This window comes from Botrytis sinoallii, assembly GCF_014898435.1.
Source record: "Botrytis sinoallii strain Bc 23 chromosome Unknown BSIN_010, whole genome shotgun sequence".
Taxonomy (NCBI): domain Eukaryota; kingdom Fungi; phylum Ascomycota; class Leotiomycetes; order Helotiales; family Sclerotiniaceae; genus Botrytis; species Botrytis sinoallii.
Window position 1 is genome coordinate 920,422 of NW_024066037.1, and position 12,304 is coordinate 932,725.

At 44.1% G+C, this 12,304-nt stretch overlaps 5 protein-coding genes across 5 annotated transcripts; 3 read left to right on the forward strand and 2 right to left on the reverse strand.

Annotated features, from left to right (window-relative positions):
* Positions 1–582: 582 nt before the first annotated feature.
* EAF02_006414 (uncharacterized protein) lies at positions 583–3,036 on the reverse strand (the record flags this gene model as incomplete). The annotated part of the gene is made up of 3 exons (XM_038902462.1): positions 583–2,546; positions 2,601–2,868; positions 2,926–3,036. 3 exons carry the CDS (start codon positions 3,034–3,036, stop codon positions 583–585), a joined length of 2,343 nt encoding a protein of 780 aa, XP_038757682.1.
* Positions 3,037–4,025: 989 nt separating this feature from the next.
* On the forward strand, positions 4,026–5,221 carry EAF02_006415 (uncharacterized protein; the record flags this gene model as incomplete). The annotated part of the gene is made up of 2 exons (XM_038902463.1): positions 4,026–4,050; positions 4,194–5,221. The coding sequence occupies 2 exons, from the start codon at positions 4,026–4,028 to the stop codon at positions 5,219–5,221; spliced, it is 1,053 nt and encodes a 350-aa protein (XP_038757683.1).
* Positions 5,222–5,504: 283 nt separating this feature from the next.
* Positions 5,505–7,603, reverse strand: EAF02_006416 (uncharacterized protein; the record flags this gene model as incomplete). The annotated part of the gene is made up of 6 exons (XM_038902464.1): positions 5,505–6,281; positions 6,334–6,588; positions 6,639–7,052; positions 7,108–7,136; positions 7,197–7,269; positions 7,322–7,603. 6 exons carry the CDS (start codon positions 7,601–7,603, stop codon positions 5,505–5,507), a joined length of 1,830 nt encoding a protein of 609 aa, XP_038757684.1.
* A 436-nt stretch (positions 7,604–8,039) lies between these two features.
* EAF02_006417 (uncharacterized protein) lies at positions 8,040–9,488 on the forward strand (the record flags this gene model as incomplete). The annotated part of the gene is made up of 4 exons (XM_038902465.1): positions 8,040–8,079; positions 8,134–8,192; positions 8,245–9,342; positions 9,396–9,488. The coding sequence occupies 4 exons, from the start codon at positions 8,040–8,042 to the stop codon at positions 9,486–9,488; spliced, it is 1,290 nt and encodes a 429-aa protein (XP_038757685.1).
* Positions 9,489–9,988: 500 nt separating this feature from the next.
* On the forward strand, positions 9,989–10,893 carry EAF02_006418 (uncharacterized protein; the record flags this gene model as incomplete). The annotated part of the gene is made up of 6 exons (XM_038902466.1): positions 9,989–10,005; positions 10,054–10,108; positions 10,182–10,221; positions 10,365–10,489; positions 10,609–10,730; positions 10,785–10,893. The coding sequence occupies 6 exons, from the start codon at positions 9,989–9,991 to the stop codon at positions 10,891–10,893; spliced, it is 468 nt and encodes a 155-aa protein (XP_038757686.1).
* Between the last annotated feature and the right edge of the window lie 1,411 nt (positions 10,894–12,304).

A 12,304-nucleotide genomic window follows, 5' to 3' on the forward strand; every position in this document is an offset into this window, starting at 1 on the left:
AGCAAAAGTCTCTCCAGCAGGGGGGGAGAAAAGAAACCCTGAACATTTCACATTCGCATTCACACCAAAACCAATTCCAAACGAAAACGTTCATGTGATATCTCGTTTCATATTTGATATTTAGCTACATGACAAGACCTCGATATCCACATCCACATCCACTCATCTCATAGAATATGTGTGAATCATAGAAAAACGCCTGATACATCCTCCAGTCCCACCCATCCATCCAAGCCAAGGCCATTCCACCCATCTCTCACTTATCCATCCCTCCCTTTTACTCCTACATATCCCCTCCCAGACCTATTACAAAAAGGGAATTTTGCTGCAAAGAAAGCACAAGATGGTATGTTTGAAAGACAAAATCAGTAGAAGAGAAAAAATAGGCCGTTCCAATCATACACGAAGCATGACAGTCGTACCAGAAAAATATCCTATGCTTGCTTGAAAGAAGAAAAAGTACAAGAAATGAAATCTGTCTAGGCCAATTGAAACCGTTAACGACAAGAGAGTAAAGACTTATAGTTCAATTGAAGAAACCCACGAACGCCAACCGCATTTTGTGTTTAACACGTTGTTCACTTAAAAAGCATCTTCATCAGTCCAGTTAGCTTCACTTCCAGAAACAATTCGCGTGCACAATCGATCGTTACTAAGAACTTGCCCAGCAGGTCCTTTGTAAAGTGGATAACCCTTTTTCTTCATCATACTACTATTTATAGTAGCACTACCACGGAATGGAGGAGCTTCATCATCTGGAGTATATCGATTTGCTCTAGCAGCCCGAAGTTTCGCGAAATAATCCTCATTTGAGTCTTCTTCTGGCTCAGTCTCAGATACATCTCCATAGGTTTCCCAGTTCTCAGAGCCAGAGCCGGTATTTGCGGAGCTAGATGTAGTAGAAAGTTGACGGCTGCTAGCGGGTGGCGCAGATCCATAAGTTAATGATTGGCCGAAATTTGATCGCATTGAAGCTCTCAAGTCCTGATACGACTGAGGTCTTTCCTTAGCCTTTGGTGGTGGTGCTTCGAAAACATCATCGGGAGATACTGGTCGGACACTGCCAGTTGAAGAATTAAAGCTCTCATCGCGATGATAGTATGTTTGAGTTGGAGGAGCCGAAGGTGGTGGTGGTTCAAATAGCTCACGCATCTTTGGGGGTGGAGCTCTTGATGGTGGTGGGCCCATCTTGCCCCGGATAGTGCTAGTCGCTTGTCTTGATTCGGGACGCATAGATCCAGTTCGTCGATCGCGTTCTGGAGAGTTGGGAAGCTTAAGACTTGACAAAGGTATACGATTTGGGAGCCTAGAAGGTGATTTTACACCACTCGCTGCGGATACTGAGGCAGAAGATTGATGTCTCCTGATTGTTCCCCCTGCGGTGGGTGTTTTGGCACCAGATCTATTTGGTGGAGCAGGTCTTGGTGCGCTGTTAGAGCGACCCAATGTTCCAGCCTTGACAACAGTTTTTGGAGGGGGCTTCATGGTACTTGGAGGTGGTCCTGCTGGTGTTTTTGAACGCGGCCCTGGAGCAGATTTGGCTTCAGAAACTTCCAATTCATCAAGGTATCGTTCACCGTGTACCATAAAAGGACGGCCATATTCTTCCTCCCACTCCTCTAGAACAGTTCTCAGTTTTGCTGCAATCTTTGGTAAGTCTTTAGCGATTCTCTTTCTCATCTTTTCCTCACGCAACAAACGTGTTGGATCACGCTTTTCGCCCTTTTGCCCACGCATCATCAAACGACTTGCATCTTGTGATGATGCTTGAAGATCATCTCTGTCTTTGACAAGTGATCGATGTTCCTCGATGAGAGCTAAAGTGGGTGCGCGTTGTTCTTTAAGGACCTCAAGACGGCCGATTTCCTGTTCGTGAGCCTCCAAAAGAGCATCACTGTAGACATCTGAGAATGCGGGAGTGAACTCGAGCATCTCTTCCTCAGAAAAGAACAGACCATCCCACAGCTCTTGTAATTTGTATCGGGCATCCTCAACAAATAGATGTAGATTTTGTCTCTTGAGCTCATTCAATCTTGATAATTCATCTTCGAATTCGTTAATCTGTCGTAGGCCAAACCCTCGATTGCCGTTCAAAAATCGTTTCTGTTCAAACTCGTCGATGCCCAGCTTTGCCCACAAAGCCTCGACTGCAGTACGTAGATCTCTCAAGCGCTTCTCTCGACTCTTCTTCTCATCTACCAATTTGCTTTGCTTCATGCGCAATCTGGAGATATCATCTTCGTGTAAACCAAGTTGCTCTGGCGCATCGCGATAGTATTTAACAATTGCGCTATCGGTCTGAGCCTGTGGCGTGCCAAGTTCAGCCCATAGTTGAATGATATTTTCCGCAGTAGCCTTTACTAGTGCGACACGGCGGGTATACTCTTCGTAAACGCGGGTGAATTCATCGTCGAGATCGCTAACATAGTTATTTGAAAGGTCGAATGTGGGAGGAATACTCGCGTTCAAAGATGTGGGTGGGAGTTCGATTTTAATGAAAGATGGCTCTAAATGGGATGAATATGACTCAAGAGCTTGAACAAGTTCTACTATGTGTCAGTACAGCCTAGTGTCAAATTGAAGGAAAACTTAAAACTTACTCTTGACTTGTTCAAATCTCTCTCTATGTATCTTTGATATATGAAGATGTTTTTCTTTTAATCCTTGTAGACATTGCATCAAGGGATAAGTAATTTGGAGGTCCTCGTCTTCGGGCTCATACTCATGGTGATCTTTATCATCATCGAGGGAAGCTTCCATCTGCTTAATTGTTGTAATAATACGGCGAGCTTCTTCTGTCAAGTCATTTTTCTCGTCCGCGACCAATCGTACTTGGTTGTGTAAGGTCTCGGAGAGGGCAACGAATAACTAAAAATGTTAGGTTTCACTACTTTCTTCTTTCCAAGCCAAGTAAACACTACATACCTCTGATTCTCGAGTCTCTCGTTCCCGCGACGGAACACCAATTTCATCGAACAAGCCATGAAGCTGATCTATGATCGTCGAGACCTGCGACGATAAGTAGCTAGTATCCATTTTGTAATACAAGCCACTCCTATGCGAAGGCACCTTACTTCGGCGGGGGAAGCAGCTTGAATAAAAAGAGATGGCTGGAAGCCCCTGATTGAAGAAAGGAGAAGTTCAATTATGAGGTAAAATGGATGATTGTGGGTTGTGGACCGTGGAGAGAATTCCTGTCTCGTAGAAGTGGAGAGGGAGGGAGGAACTGTATTGAGAGTGGAGAATTCGAATTTGGAAACAATTGAACAATGCTCAGCTCAGCTCCTCAATATGATGATCCCTCGTTCTACCGGTATTCTTGTTGCGACCACGAAACCAACCAAATCTTGAGGAATTTTCCTCTTCAATTCTCATTACCAGGTTCAAAGATTTCTTGTGGGTGCAAACTTCTTATGTGTACGTAGTTGTGCTTTGTATAAAAGTTGAGTGGTTCGTTGGTCTGGAAGATCGAGAAATGATTCGCATGGAAGAAATGGAAATAGTTTGGTAGAACCGGGAAGTTTGTATTTACGCTTAGTAAAATTGAGGCTGGAGAATTGTTGCTAGAGGGATAGTTTCATCGAAATAAACATTAAATTGGCAAATGCGGTATATGATTGGTTGGAATACAGAAATTATCAAATATAATTAGATAAGCAAGGATTTATTCCTTAGCGCAGATGGCTAAAAAAAGACCCCCCGCCTTTTTAGAGGCCGTGTGCGATTATGATTCAACCAAGGAAAGAGATCGAGCTTACCACGGTAGGCAGGGTGAATACCTCGAATACGCCATCGGAGTACCGAGCAAAGCTCACAAGGCTGCAATACAGTAGGAAATAAAGTTAACATTCCTTAAATAATCCAAGCTCTCCAACCTCCACCCTACATCATCAGGACAAGAGATCACTTGAAACGACATCACACGGCTACCCTTAAGCCTTCCCAGTCATCATAAACAACAACCTCGACGAAGAACCAAATACCTCTGACTGAAACTCCTTCCAACTGAAACTTATCCATCAACCATGGATACTGCTTTCAAGACCTGGGGTAAGTAACTGTCTAGCCTTGAAGCTCTCTTCATCTATGCAATTGCCATTGCCATTGCCATTGCCACTGCACCTGCCCCCCTCCTCCCTCACTATGCTCTTATCACGCTACCTCATTCCTGAAACTGACCTTATCAATTACAGAGCTTGACAACAATGTCCAACTCGTGGATCCCAACCGCGACGCCCTCTATACCTACGACCCCGAAGAACAAAAGGCTATTCAAAATGCCAAGCCCTGGAAAACCGATCCTCACCACTTTAAAAACGTCCGGATCTCCGCTGTTGCCCTCTTAAAAATGGTTATGCACGCCCGGTCAGGTGGTTCTATCGAAGTCATGGGATTGATGCAAGGAAAAATCGCAGGCGACACTATCATTGTCACAGATGCATTCCGTCTACCCGTCGAGGGAACAGAGACTCGAGTCAATGCTCAGGATGAGGCAAACGAATACATGGTCGAGTATTTACAACACTGTAGAGATCAGGGCAAATTGGAGAATGCGGTGGGATGGTATCACAGTCATCCAGGCTATGGATGTTGGTTGAGTGGTATCGATGTTGGAACGCAAGCCACGCAACAAATGTTCTCAGACCCCTTCCTGGCTGTGGTTATTGATCCCGATCGCACCATCTCTGCCGGAAAAGTCGAAATCGGTGCATTCAGAACCTATCCCGATAATTACAAGCCCACGGATGCAGGATCCGGCGATGGATATCAAACCATCCCCCTTGCGAAGATTGAAGATTTTGGCGCACATAGCAGCAGATACTACTCTCTAGAAGTCTCACATTTCAAAAGTTCGTTAGATTCACATCTTTTGGAATTATTGTGGAACAAATATTGGGTTCAAACATTGAGTCAGAGTCCTTTGTTCACCAACCGCGAATATAGCAGCAAGCAGATGCTTGATTTGAGCTCCAAGATCCGACAAGCAAGTTCCGGTATTAGTCGCAATGGAAGAACAACTGCCGGATCATCGTTGAGTAGGGGAATGGATCAACAATTAGTGAAGGTTGTTAAGGATAGTAGCAAAATTGCTGGGGAAGAGATGACAGGGCTGAAGGCTGGGGAGGTCAAAGCGCAGTTGTTCAATGGGCTAGGCGCGGCGCCAAAGACTGCAGCTGATCCTGCTGCTCAAATTGTTCCAGCTGTTCCAGCGGCGGAATAATGGATTTAGGAGACACCTGACATTTCGTAAGCTCTTGTGAGCATTGCTTTGGCGCATGGGTTTATGATGGCGTTTTAAAGTCTAAAAACTACACCGGATACAGTAGTTTAGAATGGGGAGGAATGAAGTTATGATACACGGCATCAATATGATCTATTCTACATTTCTCACCACGATTTTTTTTTTGGCCACAACACTCGTGACTAGTCATCCTCAAACTTTTTATACCTTTAACCAAACAATTGAGGCCCTTGCCATACTATCTATGTAATAACCTACTATTTTAATTTTCTGCAACGGAGCCCCTTTCAGCTTTCTCAAGTGTCTTCAGCCGATCCTCCATAATCTCCTTCGCAACCCCCAACCGTCTAAGGGACTCCTCCCTCCCCAAGATCGCCATAATATCCGCCGTATCCGGTCCACTCTGACCTCCTGCAATTGCCCACCTGAGATACGCATGCACGAGTTTCATCCAACTCTTCTTGATAACTTTTTGTGCATCTTCGGTGTATGGTTTTCCGCTAGCAGTAAATTCAGCAGTGCTCATCATGGCTCCTTGGTCGACGACAAGGTTTGTAAAACCTTTTAATTCAGGGGCGTTCCAATTTTCAAGGGAAATGGAAGATAAAGCGTCGAAGGAATTGGTGAAGTCGGAGGGGACAGAGTAAATTACCCCCTCGGGAGCGGAGTGGAGCTTGTGGGGCGGGGTTCTAGATTCAAGTTCGAGAGTTGTGGGGGCTGCGAAAAAGTATTTATGGTTGGAGTAAAAGGTCTCGGGGAGTGTGTAGTTTTGGATTCCAGCGCTAATTATAGAGAGGATGTAGTTTTCCTTTGCGGCATCGTTGTTCTCACAGTTGTAGAAGATCAAGTCTTCAAATTCTGGAAGAGTTTTCATACGATTGAGGATTGGCTTTGCAGCTAATTCTAGGAGATCTTGAGAAGGCAAGATAGGTTCATCTGAACGTCGTAATTCCTTATATCTTGCGGCGTGTTTTCTTTGTATGAAATTAAGCTTTTCAAATGTTACCACAGAGTCACCTCTGGTATATTTCATGCTTGCCTATATTAAGTTAGTGGATTGTCATTATGCATTGGAAAGGAGAAATGTATACATTGTCTATAAGTTCTTGCATACCCATTACATCGTAGGATCGATCGTGTGACCACCCAAGAAGAGCGACAAAGTTAGTTATAGTTTCTGGAAAATACCCTGCATCTCGATAGGTTTTAATATCAATAGCACCATCTCGTTTGCTAAGCTTCTTTCGCTCTTTATTCAAAAGGAGGCCAACATGTGCAAAGGTGGGTGGCTCCCACCCAAACGCCTTATACATAGCAACATGCATATGGGTTGATGGAATCCATTCCTTGAAGCTATGATTAGCTCGAATTCGTCACGAGAATGGAAGTTACGTACCGATCCTCGAACAACATGTGTGATCTTCATGAAATGATCGTCCACAACGTTTGCCAAATGATAGGTTGGAAATCCATCTGATTTTACCATAATTGGATCTTGGAATTCCTTAAATTCCGATTGGGGACTACGAGTCAACGTTGGTCTGATTTTACCATAAACTTCATCCTGGAAGCCTGGCCATTGTTCTGGAACTTTCATTCTAATCACGTGAGACTCTCCCCTCGATGCCTTCTCATCAGATTGATCCTTTGGAATGTGTCTGCAAGTTCCATCATAAGCCTGTGGGAGGCCCTTGCTACTCTGATAAACCCGTAATTCGTGTAGTCTTTTGGATGAGCAGAAACATCTGTAGCCTAAGTCTGCCTCGACCAGTGTTTGAGCGTGTTCCCAATACATTGCTTTTCGTTCTGACTGTTGATATCAGTATTACATTCTGATATCATGAAACTACAAGACATTGACGTACCTGCCTGTATGGGGCAAATGGTCCACCAACTTTTGGCCTGAAAATTCTTAGTTAACTCATTCTAAGAATTCAATATCGAGCTAAGATACCTTCATCCCATTGGATACCAGCCCATTCTAGATCTCTGTATAGACGCTCTTCGGCTCCAGGGACGGTTCTATCCTTCTTAATTTAGTGTGATCCTATTGGCAAAGGCTTTCTATAATTGACTTACCGTATCCGTGTCTTCAATCCGCAAAAGAAATTGGCCACCAGTAGCCTTTGCAAGCAGAAAATTAAAGAGTGCTGTTCTCATAGAACCCAAATGCAGATTCCCAGTAGGGGATGGGGCAAACCGAGTTCTGACAGGGCCGCCAGCACGAAGTTTGGTCGAGGCTACCGACAGAGGAAACTGATTTGTTTGGGTGGAGGCATATCTCTTACATATGGAACAAACATTGTTCTTCCATAATCTCTGGCCAGTATTTCTTGTCACTGGCACAGAGAGAAACCTCATCTCCAAATTTATTTCACTGTGAAAATCGTGATCCTACAACTGAAAAGTAAATCTTGAAGAATTCAGTTCAATATTTGACGGCACACCAAAAAGATTTTGTGATTGATTGGAGGACAGGAAAATACCAACAGCCACAAACTCTCAGCCACATACGCCGAGGCCTCGGTGGCTCGAGCTTCTTCCAGTTGGAAAGGCGCTAAGATAAAAATAATAGAAAAGCCGTCTTCATCATTATCTCTTCAGCCTTACCACTTTCATTTTCATTCTTCGTACAAATTTTATTTGTCGTTTTGCACATAACATTTGTATCTACTTAAGGGTTTGTTTTTCTCGTTTGTTCAAAAGCATAGAAAGACAGCCAATTTTGAAATCACAAAATCCTACGATTCGCTGAACAATCAAAGTTCCCCGCCATCAATTCTTGAGAAATTTCAATATGGCCACCAACGGCGCATCAGGGGAGACGGATCTCTATGGCGAGTTTATCAAATGACGCCATTGACCTCAAAATACTAATATCCATAATACAGCCATCCTAGGTATAAGCAAAGATGCTACAAAGTCTGAGATTAAGAAAGCATACCACAAAGTATGTTATTCCCCGCACTTAGTTTATTGAGATCTCCCATTGACTTTTATAGGCAGCGCTACAGCATCATCCCGACAAGGTAGCGGAGGACCAAAGAGAGGAAGCGGATGAGAAGTTCAAGACAGTGAGCCAGGCCTACGAAATTCTCTTTGATGAGGAGAAGAGGGAAATGTACGACGTTCACGGCATGGCTGCATTTGATGGAAGTCGACCTGGTATGGGAGCAGGCGGAGTTGATTTGGATGATATTTTGGCGCAAATGTTTGGTGGAGGTATGGGTGGCATGGGAGGTATGCCGCCTGGATTTGGGGGACCTGGAGGCCCACGAAAACCACGAAGGGGAGCGGACGAAGAGCAGCCATACAAAATCACCCTCGAAGACCTGTACAAGGGCAAGACAGTGAAGTTTACGAGCAAGAAAAACGTAATTTGCAGCCATTGCAAAGGTAGTGGAGGAAAGGAGAAGGCCAAGCCAGAAACCTGTGGCAGGTGTAAGGGTAGTGGTGTCACCCTTGGCCTCAGAAGCGTTGGACCAGGACTTGTTACCCAAGAAAGAGTTACGTGCGACACTTGCTCAGGAGCTGGTACAAACTATAGGGAGAAGGACAAGTGTAAGAAGTGCAAAGGAAAGCGTACCACCAAGGAACAAAAGTCATTGGAATTATATATACCCAGAGGTGCTAGAGACGGAGAGCGAATTGTTTTGGAGGGTGAGGCTGATCAGGTACCTGATCAAACGCCCGGTGACATCGTCTTCATTCTTGATGAAGAAGATCACGAAATCTTCCAGCGAGCTGGCGATGATCTTTCTGCGGAGCTCAACATCACTTTAGCTGAAGCTCTCACAGGATTTTCAAGAGTGGTCTTGAAACATTTAGACGGACGTGGTATCTCGATAAACCATCCTCAAGGGAAGGTATTGGAGCCCGGGCAAATCTTAAAGATAGAGGGCGAAGGTATGCCTTTGAAGAGAAGCGACTCCAAGGGTGATTTGTACCTGATTGTAAAAATCGAATTTCCTCAGAATGGTTGGACAGAAGATGCTGCTACATTCTCCACTCTGCAATCAGTCTTGCCTAAACCTGAGCCGCCAATCACGGCTGAGGAGATTGATGAGGTGGAATACGATTCTGATGCCGACATTGAAGATGTAAGTATCATTGATTAACTCTCATTTCCTTTACATGCTAATTTGCAAACTAGTTCGGTGCAAATTCTGGAGACCCTCGTGCTGGTGGCGAGTGGGAAGATGATGATGAAGATGATGAAGGAGGTGCTCAATGTGCTACCCAGTAAACCTTTGGACATAGACTAGTATTATGCGCGTCATGAAATTCGAGTTACCGACTGGTAGCACATTCTGGGGTGGACCACTTGGGAAATAGAGCGGTAAATGGGACTGCGATAGAAGAAGTCGTGGAAGGTATGGCGTCCCAGGATTTGTTCCAGCAAACATTGTAATGAATTCCCAATAATGAAGCGCCATATTTCCGCATTATTACTTAAATGTTGCATTTTCTAGAATCGAAATGGTATACTGCTTCGAAGAACTGCGATCTGTTTCCATTTTGCAGCATGCATCCATTCTGTTATTTATCGATGTAATGCAGGATTGTTGATATCTAGATCCGATTGAGTATTCCATCTTGGGTTTTTATACATGCCAAATTCCGAATAATCTAGATTTTGAATGACCACATCCTAAACCACAATTAAATACAATTTACATCGTTAGGAGCTCTATGCGCAAATTGTTGTCGTTAACACGTGATCAGCATGGAAGCCCTAACACTTTAATGCCTCAGGTAAGCAGGTTCGCTTAAGTTTCTGTGGGCTTTAAACTATGAGACTACCAAAAAAGATTTCGCTGGAGATTGTATCAACCAACGACAAACAATCGACAACCCGACGACAAGGTGTGTATTGCTATTACCATGTCTCCTGGCGAGATGCAATTACCTCAAATCCGTCATGCTGACGATTCTCTAGATGGTTTCCGCTAAGAAGCACGTTCCTATCGTCAAGAAGCGTACGTTTAATCCCCTCATCGATCCTCGACATTCGACTTGCATAGCCTGGAAACGATGAAGGGTTATGGCCGGCACTGAGTTTTGCGAATGACAAGGGCTGGACAAGATTTCGAATAATGGCTGATTGACATTTTTGTTACAGGCACCAAGCGTTTCCACAGACATCAGAGCGATACCTACAAATGTGTCGACGCAAGCTGGAGAAAGCCTAAGGGTATTGATAACCGTGTCCGAAGACGTTTCAAGGGACAAATGGTTATGCCATCGGTACGTGGAACTGAAATTGGCTGTGGTTGAAATGATACTCGCGAACAATATGGCTTGGGACTCGAGAGCATTCAATGCACAGCAGGGGTTTCAATTGAGCAGGGCTGATGAGGATATAGATTGGTTTCGGTTCCAACAAGAAGACCCGCCACATGATGCCATCCGGCCACAAGGCTTTCCTCGTCAACAACACATCCGACGTCGAGCTTCTCCTTATGCACAACAAGACCTTCGCCGCAGAGTAGGTTCAAACGATTTCAGGACGAAATCAAAACTGGCACTAACAAATTATTAGGATCTCCCACGCCGTTTCATCGAGAAAGAGAGTTGAGATTGTTGCACGCGCTAAGGCACTTGGTGTTAAGGTTACCAACGCCAAGGCCAGAGTTACTACTGAGGTTTAAGCGGATGGTTTTGTTTGGGCATTTTGCATTGGGATGGGAATGCTTGTTAGCACAAGCAAAGGGCTTTGCAGAATTATAGCAAAAGCTCTTTGATAAATGAAGATCCTTAAGCAAATCTCTGACCATCACACGAAGCGCTACATGTGATGATTATTCTCCCATCGGACATCCTATACGCTATCTATGATCTCCACGATGTTCCGATCTCGCTCTCCAAAAATCCGAATATGTGAAGGTTCGGAAAAGAATTTCATGGCGTTCGCGGGCGGTCTGTTTACCAAAAGTTGCATTGGGGAGTGGCCACTCCGAATTGTTCAAGGAATTTTAGGGCCAAACCAGTTCACAACGCTTTTGGAAACATTATAGACACGAATTCAAATGGGGGCCTCTCCCTTCACGTTCAAAACCCTACATCTCCAGGCAGTCTGAAAACCCTGTTGTGCTCCATGCCATTTTCTCATTTTTTATCTGTCTTTCAGTCTCAGTCATCATCTTATGTTCCCAAAAGCATACCAACTTAAGCATGAATCCCGGTGAATTCGCACCTCTACGTACAAAATCTTCCATTCTTCCACATTTATAATTCGCCTACTCATGTGAATTGTCCGTGATTTATCATCAACCCCGAATAGGACATTGGTCCTATCTCACGATATTCATGAATACAACTAATTTTGGAAAATGCCAGAGGCTTCCTTCCTCGTATGCCAAGTAGGCTTTTTGAAAAATCCAGAACTATATGACTACTTTGTTAGGACAACCATCCAGCAAATCTTTACATCTCCTTCCTACTATTCTTACTCTCATCTTACTTAATTTCCCACCTATGAACACCACTGAAGATTGCTAATGTAGGTTTCCTATTTGGCTCCTGCTCATCGGTTTGACAACTCAGGGTCAGTAGGTACCTAGGTTAAGATACAACTCACTTACCAGCCCCCATTAACGAAAACATCGCTCAAAAAAGCCGTGTTCAGTCTTTTCAGATGGACTCAATGACGCCACACTTTTGCTCGTTTAGATCGCTCTTGTCGTTTTTACACCGCTGTACCCCGCTTCTACTTTTCATTCTGCGAAAGAAAACAAGTGTTCTCAATGCAGGCATGGATATTTCTTGGCCGAATAGTCATTATTGCAGTATTCCAGTTTCCGACAGGAAGCGATTGATGAGGGAAATCCTAGTCAAGGACGACGCTTTGTGATGCTGGAACCGATCAGACCTCAAATCTCAAGTACGATTTGACTGGATAAATGAAGGTATCAGATTTGAAGTTTACTCTGACTATGAATCATGATATACAACGTTTCCCGTAATTGGGACATTTAGCCGATGTAAGGTTGATGTATTTGCTTGGTCAAATCCAACTTTTAAAGTATCGATCTTGGCTTATACCGTAAACGTTTGCGCCAA